This window comes from Nestor notabilis, unplaced genomic scaffold, assembly GCF_000696875.1.
Source record: "Nestor notabilis isolate BGI_N333 unplaced genomic scaffold, ASM69687v1 scaffold2573, whole genome shotgun sequence".
Lineage (NCBI taxonomy): Eukaryota > Metazoa > Chordata > Aves > Psittaciformes > Psittacidae > Nestor > Nestor notabilis.
Window position 1 is genome coordinate 225,045 of NW_009922219.1, and position 19,295 is coordinate 244,339.

Consider the following 19,295-nt stretch of genomic DNA (forward strand, 5'->3'; position numbering starts at 1 on the left):
AATGAAAACTAATATTTTCATTGATTTCACAGAAAAGTGGATATCACAGCCCAGGTTAAGGTGTAAGGAAATGGACTGGCAGTTGAAGGCCATTTTCCAAGCCGACATAAACAGTTCTATTCAGATTTTCTCTCTTTTCTGCATCAGCTGAATATCCAACAGCAGAGTATTTGGTATTGAAATAAAACTGGAAGTAAAAATACACTTAGCCCTTCATGGAAATTATTCCAGGAATCCCCCAAAATGTTTTACAGCATAAGATCTCTTACAGTTTTATCAATCACACTAAGGTAACATTAGATTAAAACTACAGTGTGAGCTTTCTTCTACTGCTGTGAACAGTCTGCTTACACAATGTAGTTGATGTATATTCCTGTGTTAAAGATTTACAGGACACCCTGGTGCCTACTTAAGGCTGATAAACCGGTGGAGACTGGAAGAGGTGAGTGTTTGCCAACTACACACTGATTTATCTGCTGCTCACGGAAGCAATAAATGCAAGTAAAGGCAGACACATAACTCTGTCTAGGTATTTTTGAGCCTGTTACTGAGTTTTCACTTGCTGTCTAACTCCACACTGCTAACGATAACATCTGCTACAAAAACATCTACAAATTGATATATTCACCCTTTCCAGTATTAGCAGTTTCAGTGTGTGCATGACATTTGGATAATGGTATCGAATGGTTTAAACATTAGTCACATTTTTACACTAGAAATATTTCATCCTTGAAATAAATCAAAGTCAGATATAAAACTAACAGTATCTTGCTTCTAAAAAAATACTTTCTTCTCAGCTTTTCTAGCCTTGCTGACCAGGGAGCTAAAATAATAAAATAATAACTTAGCACTAGCTACTAAGAAGGAGAAAAATGACTGTTACAGCTGAACCCAGGACATCCACACACATAAAATGGACTTGAAACTGGACCAAAACAACTGAACTTCCCACAAGAGCTACTGGCATAATCTTCCACGTCTATAAAACCAAGTGTATTTGGAGAACAATGAGAGGTTGTCATTGCAAGTCACTCAAGGACCAGCCCCATTTTTTTGGCAAATACATTCAGAATTCAAAACCAATCTGACAGTTACTGGAGGTGAACAGCAGCAGTTTCTGGACCGGACATGCAGTTTTCAGTGCTGCTATTTGCACATCCAAGTCCTATGGTTTCTTTCCTGCTTCACAACCGAACAACTGAAACAAGTTTTCAAGTACATGACAAATGGCAAGTGAGAAATGCAGCTCTTACATTGCCAACATGAATTTACAAACATTTCCAGATAAAATATTTTGTTTAATAGAGGTCATCCAAATACTAGCAAAAAATGAATAATTTTAAAAAGCCATCCTAATTTTGAAGTAGTGAATTCTGCATATTCAAAAAAAGAACACTTGATAAATGGGCAGACAGAAATTCACTGAATATCGCTCCAAAGTCTTAGAGGGGCTGAGCTGATCTAACAGTTTGCTGCTGCCAAAAGGAGATAGTTTTGCTCTTCCTTTGAACCTTGCCCCAGAAGCTTACTCCTTCCGTTTCCTCTGCATTAGCTCTGGCTTATCCAACCATGTGAGGAGCATATTCAGTTCCCTGTATCAGCAGGAAACTCTTTTTCTGGCTGAATTAGTTTTCTGATGGATTACTGGGCTGAATCATCTCACAGAGGGGTCAGAGAACAGCGAAAGAACTTCTCTGCAGGAGCACAGATAGGAGGAAGAAAGAACTGGGTTTGGGAGGGAAGTGCAACAGCAAGGTGGTACAGGTTGGGCCAGTTGCTGGTGGAAATTACTGTTTTGCTTTTCTCAGAGGAAAAAAAGTTTAATAATAAAAGAAATATATAATAAAAAAGTCTTAACTTTATTAACCATATCTGTGCTAGGTCTTATTAGGAACATAATTTATATTATAATGCCCAGAAACACCTCCAATAGCCCTCTCTTCAGCTGTTGGATGAAGCCAAGGCTAAGACACTTAATAATATGATACAGTCTAGTCCAGTGTCTGTGGAGATATCTAGACAATTTATTTATTAATGATGCTACTATAAGCATCAGTGCTACTTCATTAATACTGCACCTATCTCTTTCAGATTATATTGTGGAATAACATAACTTAGTGCTATCTGAGTATCTCCCCCAAAAGTAGCACCACTTCTTCAAGGTCTGGAGCCCCTGCTAAAGCAAGCGAGCACTCGGCAAGAGTGCTTAACTGTTGTTCAAGAAGAGAATAGCTTTGCATGAGCCACTAAGTCATATACATTAAATAGTACTCAATAAACAGTATTAGGTCTATCTTGTAGACATAAACTGTTTGCCTGTGCAGACAGGAGGAATTTTCTCTTCATTCTTTGACTTGATGTAATCAACCTCCCCCAGCACTATTGAAATCACTAGAGAAACTTGGTAGCATCTGCCTCTGTCCCACCCACAGCTTCACAATATATTAGAGACACTAATGTGAAATCTGCTCTTGTTTCATCTTATTCTGACCTCTGCAGAGAATTAGATTATAGGCTTAAAAGGCTGATGCTAATGATATAGTCTCATATTTTCCCATGAGTTTATATTAATACAAAGTAGAAAGAGAATGACATTTAATTTCCTTTAAGTAAATTAGCTAATATCCATTTCCAGTTTTAAAGAAATGCTTTGCAACTGTTTCTGTTTAATCTTTTGTTTCTTTTTTTCTATAGTGCCACCCTAGTGGATGCCTTATTGATCTTTGTATGCAGATGGGTATTATAATGGTATTAAAACAGACCTGGAATAATTTCATGGAACTGGGCTACCCGTAAGTAAATATAATGCCTATGCTTCTCTAGGTCGTATAAGAATACTAAGTTTATGCTTTCCTTATGACCACTTACATAAAAGCAAGATATGGTCCCTGTTCCAGGGAGATGGAACTAGATGATAATATATGAGAAGTACTTGATTTCATGAAATTGCGTTCCATGTTTTAAAACTCTTTAAAAATAACTGTAGGTCTGCTGTATTCCTTACACAGGAAATATTATATGTATCATTTTTAGCTATGCCAGGAAGCTCTAAATTGGATTTCTCCTTACTGGGTGATAAAAGATGCCTGAAAGGGCAGGTATGAGCTGGAAAAATGCACTACTGGCAGAGTTGCAGTAGTGCAACTACTCTATTTCACTTGCAGAGATAGAAGAATGTACTGTAGCTGTGCCCTAGCTAAAGAGGCTGACAATTATTCGTTTTCTGTTGGTTCATTTCTTATCAATTGGTATTTAATGAGTATGTTTAATATGATTATATAGACAGTTGATGCTAGAAACAGTGTGGCAAGTCACCAAGGGAAATTAGCAAGTGTGAAAATATACAAGCTGACATTATCAGAAAGTTTGCCCTTGTAAAGTTCAGAGGGATTTGCTTCACTGCAGGATCCACAGCAGAGCTAGTGCAGAGTTTGGTCCCTTAACTACAGAAACATGTTGCAGAAGTGATTTCAGGCAGCCTCAGTGCTGATCACATCTGGCTGTAATGAGAACAGAGTAAATGGTTTAAATGCGCAGAGTAATTGGCAATCGAGGTACTCAAAGTTCTCAATCTCTTTCTCTTCCCACGTTTGTGCCTAGCACTGCTTGCCAGGATTTTGCAGCTGTTAGGGCTGGAGGAATTAGCTGGGGTAGGGAGGAGAGAACAGTGGCAGCAACAGTATTGATCCTGTCTTTCACTGCCTCTTTTGTCAGTTCTCATTACAGCTTTCTGCTACCTGTTAATAGGGATTTTGAAACCTAATAAAGAGCACAGAAAGCAATTAGAGAAGGTGACTGAAGGAGATAGGAGGATATTGTTTAAGAACAAGTGATTTAATAGGAATAAACTGCTTCTCTTTAGAGTTACAGTGAAAGTCACAACACAAAAACAGTCACAACAATGTGAGATACTTCAACTTATATTTACTCTCTAGACCTTTCAGTCCACTTTCTAGCCCTGAAATGCTGCAGGCAAGTGCATTTCCTTTTTGTGTGGAAAAAAACCCATGATCATTCGTGCTAAGAGCATGATCAGAGCCAACACCATGTGGACAGCCAGAGGATTTGGAGGCAATCCTATAGTCTGTTGTAGAACATCACTGTGCCTCCACCCGTGTGCTGTCTATTGCCTGCTGAGACCCAGGCAGAGCCAGCACTGCACAGTGCCAGAGCTCAAAAGCTCACAGCAGAGAATATTTCCCCATGAGACAGCCCTAGGAGAGAAGCACCAGCAGCCTGTTTTGAAGAGGATTTTGACACCATTTCAGGGTGGCAGCCCAGCTCTGTTACAGGCTAGTAACAGAGATGCTCCCTGCACCTCTTCAGTCCCTGTGGAGGGGAAAGGCATTTCTTGGTGACAGGAAGCCCAGCACCTGCTGTCGCTGGTACATGTGGCATTGGCTTCTCTTCTGAAATTTCTACCTGAAAGTTAAAAACTAGGTTGCAAAGATACCAAAGAGAGGATCTAGATTGTGTGCTAGAGGATCGGTTGTTTAGTGTTTACATTTTTAATACAAATTGCTGCCTTTGCAGGAATTCAGTTCTCAGCCCTCTCACTTTGTCATGGGCCCAAAGGGTGCTGTGGACTGCAAAGATGTACCCTTAACTGTCCCACAGGTCATCAATCACAACCATGGTCATTCACAGGAAAGGCCTTTCTAGGCTTTTTACAGATTAGTGACTGGCTGTGAGCTACTAAAACCAAATACAAATTTTGGCTTGAAATCCATGCTTGTACTGGTAATTTTTTTTCTTGCACTTCTAAACTCTAGGTTTTAAAGTCCTACACTCAGTTACACCTACACTTCTCTAAGTGAGACAGGAAAAGCTGTAACCTCTCTGGTAAATGACTTGAATGGAGAAATAATCTCTAAGCTTTAAGAAAACAACCAATTGGCCAAACCCTTATCCCCTTATCTAAATCCAATGTTCATTTGCCTACTATCCAGACCAGACCAGATCACTGTGAAGGCAAGAAGCAAAGCAGCGTCAGGGAAAGGATTGAATTATTTGAGTGAGCCATCACCTTCATCAGGTTGCTGAGATGAAGGGGCCAACCGCAACTTTGGAGAAAATCTCTGTCTTTTTTCTTTTTGTCCTCTCTATTAACTGTAATATTGACTGTAATTCATGTCTTTGTTGGCCGAACCAGTGCAACTCCCTGACCTGGAGAGGCAGAAGTATTTATTTCAAATGTGAGCGCTCGTTTCTCTGGCTCAGTGCCTCCCATGGTGCTCCTACACATGCATTTCTTCAGGAACAGTAACTTCTTCCTGAAATCCTATACAGCTCCCCCATTTCCTGAGATGGAGATAGCTCTCATGTCAGCCAAATACCTCTCTCAGCCACCACATGTTGTCAGTAGTCCATACAATTCTTTCTGTCTTCTGTTCCTCTGAATGTTTGGCTGCAGACACGATTAGAGGTTGCTTTTTCCCTTCCAGGGTTGCCTGAGGACTATTATCCTGCACACTGTAGAGCTGTGTAGAGATGCTGGCTCACACACAGGAAGGGTTCAAGCAGCATTAGCACTCTATTTACTGATTTCTCAATAATAGCTCAACTATCTCCACACAGAATTGCCTTCTGCCATATAAACAGGCCCTGAAAGCAATTTTCTATTCTGCGTAGAGAAATGGGAGGTAAATAAATAATGAAAAGATGTCAAAATCCCTTCACCACTTTAACAACTCCTAGGCCTGGATTACAACCCATCAGCTGTAACTGTTTTCATACCTATTATGCCATGTCATCAGCCACATGTATTAATAATGCTCCATTTTCCTGTGCATTTGGAAATTAATTTTGCAAGATACGTTGTGCACACTTAGCCTTTTCCAATTTTGTGATAAATAGCCACTAATATTATTTACCTTGTTTCTTCAATTTATTTGAAAATGTAGGCTAATTCAAAACTGGTGGACCAGGAGAAAACTACGACAAGAGTATGGCACACAGAGAAAAACAAGCTTCCCACAGTGGGAAAAGGACTACAATCTGCAACCTATGAATGCTTATGGACTATTTGATGAATACCTAGAAATGAGTATGGCACTGACCTTTGTTCTCTCTCTTTCACTGGATTTTAAAAGTTGGTGCTTTTTTGTTGATGTGGGCTGGTATATTCTTTTAATTATTGCTGTATGAAGCTAAAGATGTACAGATGAGAGGGTAATTGCTTAAAGTTACTGCTCAAAATAATGTTAAAGAACAAGAATTTTTGCTTTATGTGGCTGAACTGATAATGTCATGATTGTTTTTTTAATTTTTTCCCTCACACAATTCTTTTCAAATCAATGGGAAATTTGGCAGTCTAAAAACCTGCCTCTAGAAACTTACACAAAGTTTCAAAGTGCCACCCATCTACAGTATGTAAAGAAATGTATTCAGACCAAATCTTTGCAGCTATTGAGACATCCTAGTTGACACTGGTGTAAAGAAGTCCCTTTATAAAAGCACAGTTTGTCTACCTCCAAACTTGTCCAATCTCCAAATTACAAAATCTAGATGTTGCTACGCATCCTAAGAACAAAGTGTCTTTGTTCTTGTCATCCTACTCTGAACTTTTAACAAGGAATTGTTGTGTTAGTGTCACTAGACTATTTTGTGGTATGGCATAATAAGAAATGGTTGTGTATTTATACATAATGTTTGAATGCATATACTATTTGGTGTCTTAGACTTTGGGATTAGATCCTAACAATTATATTGTGACCTTTCCTTTTTTTTATTTAGTTCTTCAGTTTGGGTTCACAACCATTTTTGTGGCAGCTTTTCCACTGGCACCGCTCCTGGCCTTGCTTAACAATATTATTGAAATTAGGCTTGATGCATACAAATTTGTAACCCAGTGGAGAAGACCTTTAGCTTCAAGAGCCAAAGACATAGGTGAGTTCTTTGTACGTGTGTTTGTTATGCATGTGTATTATTTTTAAGGCAAAGCACTGAACACTTCAAATAAGAGCATATTAAGGTATTTTCAGTCCTTTCCTATTAACAAGACACACTTTGATTGTTCAAAAAAACTTCACGTATCTGATACCAATCTACTTATGCAATTAAGAGCCTGTATTGGAAAATGTCTTTTAATTATTTTCTGGGTGACTTAACAGCCCGGATGTTTTAATGAAGTGATCAGTGTTCTCTGCAGGTTTTTCCTTGTGGTAGACACACTGTATGAACACATGCTACTGCTCGGTTTGAACATAATAACCAGACAGAGCAGCTGAAACATGAAAGTCAAGTAAAAGCGGCCACCCTCCTGTAAAGGATCTGTAAGGATTATATGCACCTGGCCAAAACCAAGCTCTCCTGAGACTTAGGTGCTATGCCCAGTGGATCACAGAGGCGTCAAACAGAGTGGATCTAGATCCCAAGAGACAACTTGCTCTCAGTGAGGCACACCTACATTGCTAAACACAGGGTTCACATAAGAGGTCACACAGCTACACACTACTGCAAGGGTTCTCTGTGCATATTTTGACTATAAATCTTCTCTATCCTTGTAGTCTACAAAAGCAGAACACCTTTAGGAAAGTCTCTGTAAAACCAAGTAAAACACTGAATCCCTGGTGTCTGTGGAAGGGTAAATAGAATAAATACCTCACTGCCCATCTGCATTGCAAAAACCAGTAGCCCACGCCATGAAATAGCAGAAACCCAGGCTTTGTGCTCTCAGAATTATCTACCATGTACCTGAAGTCTGTGTCTGAGTACAGTCTTGTATGTGAGTAGTGTGGATCTGTGAGTTTAGGTACAAACCTGGACACCAGCCAGTACACAGCATACACTGCAGTCAAAATCTCTGAAAAAAGTTATGTAATGTAAACAATAAAAGGACAGAAAAATACATATTTTTTCAGGCCAATTCAGGTGTGCTTTCTCAAAGTCAGTTGCATTCAGTCCGTATTCAGCAAAGTTTCCAGGGACAGTTTGATGTCTCATTAAAATCAATGGCCATGTCTAACCTGCCTTTGATGCGTTTCTCATTGATGGTCCTCATGACCAGAGTTGCTGCATGCCTGTACCACAAGATCTGTCAGATGACTGAGGATGAACCAAAAAGCCCAGGTGATGTCTAGGGACTGTGTACCACTGTACAGCATTAGGACGCCATGAAGATTTTGATGCCAATAAGTACATGCTGACCAGCTAGGCACAAGTTACACACAAGGCACCTGTGAAAGGCAGACTGTGGACTGCAATATTCATGGCTGCCCTGGCAGACCCTCCTCAAAGACTAGGTAGCCATCATCATAAGCAGGGAGTCTTACAGTGTTTCTTAAAACCACGCACATAGTTATGTGGCTCAAGGCCTCCATAAGCATTTTTGCAGCTTCCTCGAGATTCTTTGCAGGATCAACAGAATTCCCAACCAGTGGGAACAGAAATCTGGTCCACTGAAGTCTTGCTGTTCAGTAAGAACAATTATTTTTACTCAGTGACTCTCAGATGGAAATTAAAAGACTTTGGGTGGTGGGGACAAGTGCTTCAGGGCATGCAGTATCTCAGGCACTTTGGTTCTTGTTTTTCCTGGAGCTGACATACCCTCCTTTTTGAACAGGAATCTGGTATGGGATTCTGGAAGGCATTGGAATTCTTTCTGTTATCACAAATGCATTTGTCATAGCTGTGACATCAGATTTCATCCCTCGCCTTGTTTATGCTTACAAGTATGGACCTTGTGCTGGCCAAGGAGAAGCTGGACAAAAGTAAGCTTTTCTTTGGGAAAATAGATGCATATGAAAATCACTTACTGCTTGAATAGATAGAGCTGTACTGTCTGTGATTGTGCTGATTCCACTAAGCCAAATTATTTTTGTGTTTAGGTAACAGTTATCTGCCATAGATATTGACACTTTGTATATCCACAGAGTGGGTTGCTGAGTGACTAAAATTTATGACGTTAATTCAAAGAAAACATGGCAGAGCTGTTACAGAGATTTGGTGTGTGTAACAGTATGCTGCACAAGCTGCACTTCCCAGCTGGTGTACATGAATATAACCCTCTTATCATTCTGAAGCAATGCTGATATTTATCAGTTATGGATTTAATGGGCATTTTAAACTTATTCACTAGGTTTTGGTTTTTTCCTGTTGTACTATTCCCCATGTATTGTTCAGAAGTACTGTCTAACAAAAGGAAGCAATTCCCAACTAATAAACCAAGACATACTTACAGAACAAAGTAATTTGGTTTTCTTCTAAAACTAGAGTCCTCATGTTAGCAGAAATTTGTGAACTGAATCCCTGCTGCCTAAGTGGATTTCCTTTCAGTGTTGCTAAACACTGAGATTATATTACCTGTACGATGTAGGCAGCTGGACTCAGGGAAGGTCACTGAATCCAGCTGAACACAGACACATGTGCAAATGATCTCCTAGCAGTTCCATTAGCAAGGTCCCGGCCGTTCAGGAAACGCAGGCTAAACGGTAGACATTAATGGCAAGTTTAAATTCTGCTATTAGACATATGGCAGATCATTTTTATCCCCTGCTGCAGAAAGTAAGCTTTTCTGTTGCTGCTTTTTTGCCACTTTTTGGTTGTCAATACTGTTTAATCATATTGATGGAAGAATGGCAGCTGGTGTGGCAGCTCCTGATTAGCAGCGCTGCTAACTTGGTGTCTTGCAAGGATGTCCTTAGCAAGTTTGCCGACAACAACAAGCTGTGTGGCTCGGTTGATACGCTGGAGGGAAGGGATGCCATCCAGAGGGACCTTGTCACGCTTGTGAGGTGGGCTGATGCCAACCTTATGAAGTTCAGCAAGGCCAAGTGCAAGGTCCTACACCTGGGTCAGGGCAAACCCAGGCACAACTCCAGGCTGGGTGGAGAAGAGATTCAAAGCAGCCCTGCGGAGAAGGACTTGGGGGTGTTGGTCGACAAGAAACTGAACATGAGCCAGCTTCAGCGTGCATTCACATCCCAGAAACCAACTGTATACTGGGCTGCAACAAAAGGAGTGTGACCAGCAAGTCACACGCGTGAGACCCCACTGCAGTACTGTGTGCAGCTCTGGTGTCACCAGCGTAAGAAGGACGTGGAGCTGTTGGAGCAAGTCCAGAGGAGGCCATGAGGATGATAAGGGGGCTGGAGCACCTCCCTTATGAAGACAGGCTGAGAAAGGTGGGGCTGTTCAGGCTGGAGAAGAGAAGGCTGCGTGGAGACCTTATAGCAGCCTTCCAGTATCTGAAGGGGGCCTGTAAGGATGTTGGGGAGGGACTCTTCATCAGGGACTGTAGTGGTAGGACAAGGGGTAAAGGCTTCAAATTTAAACAGGTGAAGATTAGATTAGACATAAGGAAGAAGTTCTTTACTGCGAGGGTGGTGAGGCACTGGAATAGGTTGCCCAGAGTCATGGTGAAAGCTCCATCCCTGACAGCCTTCAAGGCCAGATTGGACAGAGCCTTGGGAGACATGGTCTAGTGTGAGGTGTCCTTGCCAATGGCAGGGGGTTGGAACTAGATGTTCTTAAGATCCTTTCCAATCTTCACCATTCTGTGATTCTGTGACTTTGGCATTTTAGTTGGTGGCAAGGGAACTGTTCCATTTATTTTCATGAAGAGCTAAAGTATCTTCACGGGTAAAGTGTTTGGTCTGGCACCAGTAATTCCTGAGAATGTGCCTCTGCTTGTGCCATTATGAAGACCCATACGATACTGAGGCACTGTCAGCAACTTTCCTTACTACTGATTTTCTCAGGACCACTGTGCACGAAAAAAATACCACCTTTAGAAATTTTATTTTTATGAAGACTCAAATATGACTCAGTGGCTTTGAAACTAGCTCAGCACAGGGGAAGTAGCTTGGCTCACAGAGGAAGCTCTTATCATCTTTTCAAAAACCTCTTGTACAGTGTTTCCACACTTCTGCTGCTTTTGTGAATTTCTAGATGAAACTATTAGATGGTAATTCTTTGAAGGAGCCAACTTGGATAAAAACTATTTATGCCATCATTCTGGATATTATTATTAATAAGTGCTGTTATAAAAGCCAGAAGCTATTCAAAATCCACAGGAATAATGAGTTTTCTCAAATTAAGGAGTCAAGAACATCTGCTATTGAATAACTTGAGACAGGTGCTTCTTTCTTTCAAAAAACATCAGTAGGTATTAGATCTATATGACACCCAGTGATACTAGAAAAGTGTTGTAATTAAATGAAGTTCCAAATAAAGTTCCAAGTCCAATCAGTATGGAAATTTTGAGACAAAGCCAGATGGTGTCTACATGTAATTTCTCAAAGACTGTAAAATCCATAGTTAAAAAAAAAAACCAAAAACAAAAAAACCCCAAAAACCAAAAAGCACCAACGCTTTCGCCCTTTCTTTCCATTATACTCTGCAGCAAGCTGAGCAGTGTGCCAAGACTTATTTGTGCTTGAGCAGTGCAGAGTTAACAGCATAATACATTTGCCATCTCTCTCCTCAGCTTTATTAACACCACACTTGAGTCTTCTAGTGACTCCCACAGCCCTTCCACGTACATTCTCTTACTCAGTGTTCTCCAAACTCTATCTGACCCAGTGCTCAGCCACCCTGAGATCTTAGTATTGTGTTCCTCTGATTAACTGGACATTTTGTAAAAAGCTGTTTTAAGTGTATTGCCTTCTGTCTGATTTAATGTCCCTTTGTGATAGTACCATGAGGGTAACAGTGAGACTACTCTGACTATCTTCCTAGTGCTACTTATTATTTTCTCTACTTCTACTTTGTCACCTATTAGGTAACTTTTCTCTTCAAAAGTAACCAGGCCCAGTCTTCACCATTTCTTCTCCCACAGAAATCTATCATTGCTTCACTTTTGTTGTCCATCTGACCTACTTGAGCATCTCTTTTATATCACCTGACATCTTTTTCAGATATTAATAAGCATCACAGTTATACTGTGGATTTCATGAAACTCAGAGAATATCCTCCTGAGTACAACAGTTAATGGAAAAACCTTTCTGTGTCCTGACTACAGGATTTTTTCCCCCTCTAGGTGTATGGTTGGGTATGTTAATGCGAGTTTATCAGTATTTCTGGTGTCTGACTTTGAAAACCGTTCGGAGCCAACATCAAATGGAAGTGAATTTTCTGGTTCACCATTAAAATATTGCAGGTAAGTATCTGATCAAAATAACTCATTGCAAGGGAGAAGCATCAGGATAAATCTGAGGTTGGAACTAGTTTTCAGAACTTAAAAAACAGGAATGGAAAGAAATAACCGTGCTGTTCAGGGACATGCTTGTGATACTGCTGATTCCTTCCTTAGAAACAGGAGAAGGCAAAAGTACCTGTCAGGTGCTCCTAATTCAGGATTTCTGTGGTGACATGGCTTGAATCACACAGAACCATCATGGAGAAATATGGCATTAAATATGGCCAATAATAGGTGACTGATTACTTAGGTATCAGTGAGATGCAACTTTAATCAAATTATACCATAGCACATACACAAGGAAGTCAGGGTTGCACAGTGAGTTATTTCACAGGGTCTGTCCTAAGCTATCTTTACGAAACCTCAAGTCTAGCACTTCCTAATTGTTGAATGGGTAATATGTTCATGTCATTGCTTAGAGGTGTAATTATTAGTAATACTCACATGTTTGTGGTTTGAATCAAAATAAAATGAGCAGTTAATTAGCTGTATGTCTTTGTCCTCAGCCAACAGACTGGAGAAATAGCAGTCTGAGACTAGTCTGTAATGATAGATTTGCACCTGATTTATTTTAATATTCCAAAGAATCAAGAATCTACATAGAGGTCTCATATGAGGTCCCAACCAAAAAATACAGTTATCATCTTTTTATTGCAACCATGGTTTACAAGCATGGGTCCTGGTCCCAGCATTTTTGAGCATGAAGAATTAAAATATCATTTCATGAGTGCCTAAAGAACGAAAGATATACTGTGATACAGAAAAAGTCACTAATACTTTGTGATATTGTGACATTTTTATTAATAATAATGTTTGAGTGGTATAGCATAACAAACAGGGGTGGGGTGGAATGTAGCATTAATGTTTTCGTATAATTAACAGATATTTAAGACTTGCAATTTATTTGGCAAAAAGAACATCCTAATGTTGAATCCATAGATAACATTTTCTGTGGAGCAGAACCACAGTGAGAATAATTCATTCCACATTGTTTGCCATAGCACCATTTAATAATGTATTGTAATTCTGATCATTCTGTTCCCCCTCTTTAATTCCTTTCTTCCCCAACTTCAAGCATGAGGTTGCTGCTACTTAAAACTGATGGTGGAAATCCCATAAATAAAAAAAGTTGTCCCTTCAATATCCCAAAAAGAGAACATTTAAAATTGTTGTCATAAATTTTCAGAAGAAAAATCTGTTCTCTTGGGGGACATGGAATTATTATGTATAGTAAGCTTAAAAGAAAATGAACATCTTTCTTTAGCTGAGTTTATCAGCTAGTTAACCCACCTCATCTAAAACGTCAGTCATTTTAATTATACTTCAAGCCAGATATTGATAGTAAGGTAAGGAAATACTATGGTCTACTGTGCAATACTGTAGGCATTTTCCCAGGAAGACAGTCTGAGCAAAAAAAAGTGGCCATATTCAGTTAACTTCTGCTTGTCTGGAATCCAGATGATGCCATACTATTCTGGTTGTTTATAAAAGGTTTCCCCATTCTTTATGTGTAGCGCTTGGTTCTTAGCAAGTACAAAAAAAGGAGGCATATTCTACTGACCTAGGACTTGGTCCAGGGACTTCTGTTTTCAGGATTCTGAAACATCGTAAACTATGAAGTCAGAATGCTGCCTGCAGAGGGAAGATCATCTCAATTTTAAGGACTTGCACTAGAGATAACTGCAATTTGAGAGAGGTTTGTTGCTAAGATGTCAAGACATGGTTTATTTCATATTCTGTAGCAGCCTCTGAAATTTAAGGTGTGAAGAGAAATACAGATTATCACAGAGATGAAATAACTGCTTGGTTCTTTTGCTTGTCTGAGTTCTGTAGTTTCTTTAACTTAGAGATCGAACTTAAGTGTATTATTTACTATGGCATTTTCAATATTTTTTATAATAGGATTTCTGTCCCATCTAAGAGATTAAGGAGAAAATGATTTTTACTCTACTTTTAAATTAATTTTCTGCAATAGTATTTTGGAATTAATATCCTGCTAGTAGAAATGGTCTCCAGAATGTGTGACTTAAATAGATCCATGACTTGTTAATGTAATTTTGGAGTCTTCCTGGATCCAGTGTTCCCAATAGATATCTCTAGTTATGTTATTGAGACCTAAAGTCTTTAAAGAAACATTCTGTGAGACAAGGCACTAGATCCCTTTCTTACACAGCCCTTGCCCTATTGATATACCAAGAGGCGCAATTCTGGCTCCACTAAAGTCAGGATGAGTCGTGCTTTATGCCAGGGATGGCAAGCTAATTGACCAAGAGCCAGATGGAGCACCTGAGGCAGTTTTATATGGATTTTGAGAGGGCTGTCAGGCTGACGAAACTGGGAACATTTATGGGTTTAAACTTACCTTGTAGTGGGAAGAAAGTGGCCCTGAAAACAGCAGGGCATCCCACCCTACTCCATGTTCTGAGGAGGTGCCTGCAACGCACATGTTGCATGGCCAAAGGAGATGCTGTAGGGTCAAAGTGCTGGTGCTGAGCACTCCACATCCTCTGTATTTGGTTCAGAGCACTGGCTTGGACCTTTGCACTGAATTTCCATTAGCAGCTGGAGCACAAAGCACACTCCTGGAATGCACCTTACCACTATGTTTCATGTGAAACAAACCCATTTGGGGGAACCAAAGCATGGCAAGTGAGGGTGATCAGCACATTTGCTTCAAAACCATGCACCTGATCTGAAATGAAACACTAGTGTAGCCTAGCTGAAGAAGTAAGCAGAAAATGCAATGAACAAGAGCAGTTGGGCTTTGGCTTTACCTTCCTCCCAGCCAGCAGGGCAGGAGCTTGCTGACTACCGTACTCTGCTTGCCTTTCAGATACAGGGACTACCGAGACCCTCCTCACTCCCCAGTGCCCTACGGTTACACACTGCAATTCTGGCACGTCTTAGCAGCGCGGTTGGCTTTCATTATTGTATTTGAGGTATGTAACCATTCAGGTGGCAAAACAAAACCAACAAAATGAAACAAATTTCCCTTTGAAGCTTTTTCATTGAGCTGATCTACAATGGCAGCTGTTGAGCTTTTTGTGTTAGTTTCTGCTATTTATATTGTGCTTTGTGTTCTCAGATCTGTTTTCTGAACAGTAACAGGTATTTAGGTTCTAACAAAAAGAGGAATGTAGCACTTCGAAAACTGTAACTGTGACTTGCCAACAGGGCAAATAAATGAAGCTTTTGTTAGCTTTCTGAGGTCTGGCATTTATAACCTGTCTAGGCTGGGAAGCCGTATTCTGGCCAGCGTGTAAGGAATGGGAGAAGGAACATGAGAAGAAAAGATGAAATCTGAACAACTGAAAAATGAAAATAGTTTAAGATACAGTATTTACACATCTAGTTTTTTGTTGGTTTTTTTTTTTAATACTATTCATTTTCCCAGAGTGACTAGCATCACAAAGATGATGACGATGAAGAGGATTCAATACCTTAGCCAATGTTCAGACTAATGGTATTTACTGTCAGTATCTTAGAAAACTTTAAGACAAACCAGAGAAGGTAATACCAGCTTTACATGATGGGTATTCCCTTGCTGATTTTGAAAAAGAGAGACAGGACGGTGGATAAATAGGATGAGATAATTTGCAAAACAAAATGCAGCTTTTAAGGCCTGCATTTCAGGTGCCTGAATATCCCTGCCAGAAACCATGGGTTCGGCATCTCTCCAGCACAAGCAGTTTGAAATGCCTTTTACACTGTGAAGAAGCCAGACAAGGAACAAACTTTACTCAATCTTCCACTCTGAAATCATAGCAACAATGCATCCAGCACAGATATGGAAGCTGTAATCACCATAAATTATTGGCATAATGTTCAAATGCACATAACTGCATTTACTGTCTAAATTCATTCTGAACTGAGTTTCTGAAGGCCCTCTTTGGATCACAGAACAGAAGCATCTGAATTAGAGGAAAAGTGAAGAGGAAACTTTTCCTAGATTATTTCTTGCATAAGGATGACTTAGTGGCTCAGCAGAACCATGAACCATTTGCAGCAAATTCCCCGACTGTCATTTTCAGCCCTTCCCAGATGGAGGGAGGATATGCCCCTGCAGGTTGGACTCTCTCCTTCCTCTACACTGGCCTAAGTCGTTAGAGGGTGGTCCTAAAGAGATTAGCTCTTCCACAATCTCTGCCACACTCAGGGAAACATTAAGGGAAAGAAAGAAAGATTTGATAGAGGCTTGCTGGGCTTGGTCTCTTCTTTGTTTCTTGTGCTGTCAGTACTGAGAGCCAGGGTATCTGTCTCCAAAAATGACTACAAGAATGGCCTTGGCAGATCAGCCTGAGCAGTTTTAAGACTGAAGGCAGCCTGGCCTTTTGATAGACTCTTCACATAAAGGCAGCACAGCATAAGGGCAAAGATAACTGGGGCAAGAAAAATCAGCACTGTTCAAGTCTCAGTGCCCAGCCAAATTTTCAACCTGCTGTGGAATAGCTTTTATTGTTTGCTTAATGCCTGCACAACAGATTTGACTTTGCTTTGCCCCAACCAAAGCCATGGGCTGGCTCACAGCTGTGTCTCTCAACAGGGGCCACTCTCTTTATTGGCACTGCAAACTGTTTCCTTAACTCTATTTATGAAATAAAAAAGGCAATTGCAGAAGAAATCATGAAAGGTCTTTGGACATTTGAAATGTCCAGATTACGTCTTTGGAGAACACTAATGATGTATTGTGATTGCTACAGCAATTACAGTAGAAGATTGCACTAAGATAAATGATTCGAGGTAGAGGGTTTTTTTTCCATAAATTGACTACTTAAGACACATTTTTCACAGAATCACAGAATAGTTTGGGTTGGAAGGGACCTTGAAGATCATCTAGTTCCCAACCCCCTGCCACGGGCAGGGCACCATACAGTAGAACAGGTTGCTCAAAGCCCTGTCCAACCTTGCCCTTTGCACTGTTGAACTGTTGAGGTTCGCACGGGCCCACCTCTCGCGTCTGTCAAGGTCCCTCTGGGTCCCATTCCTTCCCTCCAGCGTGTTGACCACACCACATAGCTTGGTGTCATCAGCAAACTTGCTGAGGGTGAACTCAGTCCCACTGTCCATGTCACTGACAAAGATGTTGAACAGCACTGGTCCCAGTAGCAACCCCTGAGGAATGATGCTCATCACTGGTCTCCACTTCAACACCGAGCCATTGACCACAACAATTTGAGTGTGAACATTCAGCCAATTCCCTATGCGCTGAGTGAGACTGAATCCATGTCTCTCCAGTTTAGAGACAAGGGTGTTGTGCAAATGCTTTGCACAAGTCCAGGTAGTGCTCCTCCCTTACTCACCAATACTTAAAACCCATCATAGAAGACCACCAAATTTTTCGCTCTGTGGGATGGTTAATTTGGCTTATCTTGTCCTCCCCCAAAAGCAAACAAAAGTGTTTCCTATCACACAGAAATAATTATTTGTCCAGGCTAAACTGATGAAAGCTTTTTCATTATTATTGTTTTAGGTTTGGCAAAAAAAAAAAAGCAACAATTAAAGTATTGTGGGTTTATTTCTCATGACGGAAGAATACATGGGAAAACACATTGCATTCTCTTTTCAGTGGTTTTCACAGGAAGGGTTCTGCTCAGAGAAGAAGAGAGATCTTTGTTTCTCCAATCTAGAATGAGTGTCTTCTATGAGATGGAGGATTTTTCTGTTTCTCTGCTCCTCCTTTCAAGTGGAATACCTAAATCTCAAAGCAGCATCTTTGATCAAACAAAAGAAGGTCACTCAAACAATCCTTCCCCATCACACCCAAGCTTTGCTGTGGCATGCCTAAAACATGAGGGACAAAGGGTTAGTTACCTGGTATTTAATTGTGATGTTTAGTAATTGGGAATATGTCTTTGGATGAGAGACACAGTACAAGGGAAAATATTTTGTTTTGCATAGGTAATTCATTGGTTCTGATACTGATGCAAAGATTTTCTGGCAACAGGAAAGTGTATTATTTGATCCACCTCTTCCTGCAAAAAGTAATCCACTAGTACCAGGCCTGCCCAAGCAATCTTAGACCAAATCATGACCTCAGGGATTTGAACACACAGGTCATACAACAGATTTGAGGGCTTAGTTGAGGCAGCTGCTCATAACCTTGCAGCAATTCGTACTCGCTGGCTTTGCCTGAGTTTTTGTGGGGGAAAAAAACTCATGGTTTACATTCTTTAAATTTAGTAATGGATTTAGTTCTAACACAGAATCTTGTTGTGAATTGGAAGTGGAGGACTTTCAGAAAATACGGTACTTATTTTCTTCCTAAGATTTTAATTTTTCACTCCTTTTTGTTTCCACAGCACCTTGTCTTTTGCATAAAGCACCTGATTTCCTACTTAATCCCAGATCTCCCAAAAGATCTGAGAGATCGGATGAGGAGAGAAAAGTACCTGATTCAGGAAATGATGTATGAAGCTGAATTAGAACGTCTGCAGAAAGAACGGAAGGAAAGGAAGAAGAATGGAAAATCTTATCACAATGAGTGGCCATGATGGGGTGAGGAAGAAACCACTTAAAAGAAGATAGGAATTCTGTTTATAAAAGCCATTTTCTACAGTGGAGAGTACACTGAAAGGAATAGCCAGTCAATGTTGTGTGCTCTTACAAGTGCGCCCATGTTTAAAAGGGCACATATCGTCATAAACCTTTTGAAATTAGAGGTCTTGCAAGGCTTAGTCTTCTCCAGACCTAATGCCAGCCAGAGCAGATCAGACCAGTGCTTAATTGTCTGAACTGTTTCCAGGAGGCTCCCAGGCCCTGACTTAGATTCAAGGCCATGAATGTCAAAGCAATTATATATCTTACAGTGCTTTACAGAACTCGGTGATCTTACGGCTTGTTCTCATAGCCAAATTGCTACTTCATAACCAGTGACTGCCCCTTGGGCAACATGGCAGTACTTTTCCATTTGTGTGGCCACCACCTGCAGCACATGCATGGCAGTGTTGCCCTCTTCCACAGTGGACTAGGCTGTGTTAGCTTGCATTTACAAGGTAAACTCACGTATGTGGACCACTTCCATTACTCCAACACTACAGAAGTATTTTTTAGAAGATGCTTGATCGTCAGTCTAACCAGCTGGTCTAACAAAGCTGAAAATTTAGGTGTGCAGAAGTGATGACAGATAGCCAAGCATCTAAATGTGGCCAGAGCTGCC

At 40.4% G+C, this 19,295-nt stretch overlaps 1 protein-coding gene across 1 annotated transcript in view; it reads left to right on the top strand.

Annotated features, from left to right (window-relative positions):
• ANO4 (anoctamin 4) overlaps positions 1 to 18,630 on the top strand; it is a 130,212-nt gene extending 111,582 nt beyond the window's left edge. The window contains exons 20-27 of the mRNA XM_010011507.1: positions 385 to 442; positions 2,695 to 2,792; positions 5,904 to 6,046; positions 6,736 to 6,888; positions 8,564 to 8,711; positions 11,981 to 12,100; positions 14,973 to 15,078; positions 18,439 to 18,630. Of these exons, the coding sequence (XP_010009809.1) occupies positions 385 to 442; positions 2,695 to 2,792; positions 5,904 to 6,046; positions 6,736 to 6,888; positions 8,564 to 8,711; positions 11,981 to 12,100; positions 14,973 to 15,078; positions 18,439 to 18,630 (1,018 nt within the window). The remainder of the gene's footprint in view (positions 1 to 384; positions 443 to 2,694; positions 2,793 to 5,903; positions 6,047 to 6,735; positions 6,889 to 8,563; positions 8,712 to 11,980; positions 12,101 to 14,972; positions 15,079 to 18,438) is intronic.
• Positions 18,631 to 19,295: the final 665 nt, after the last annotated feature.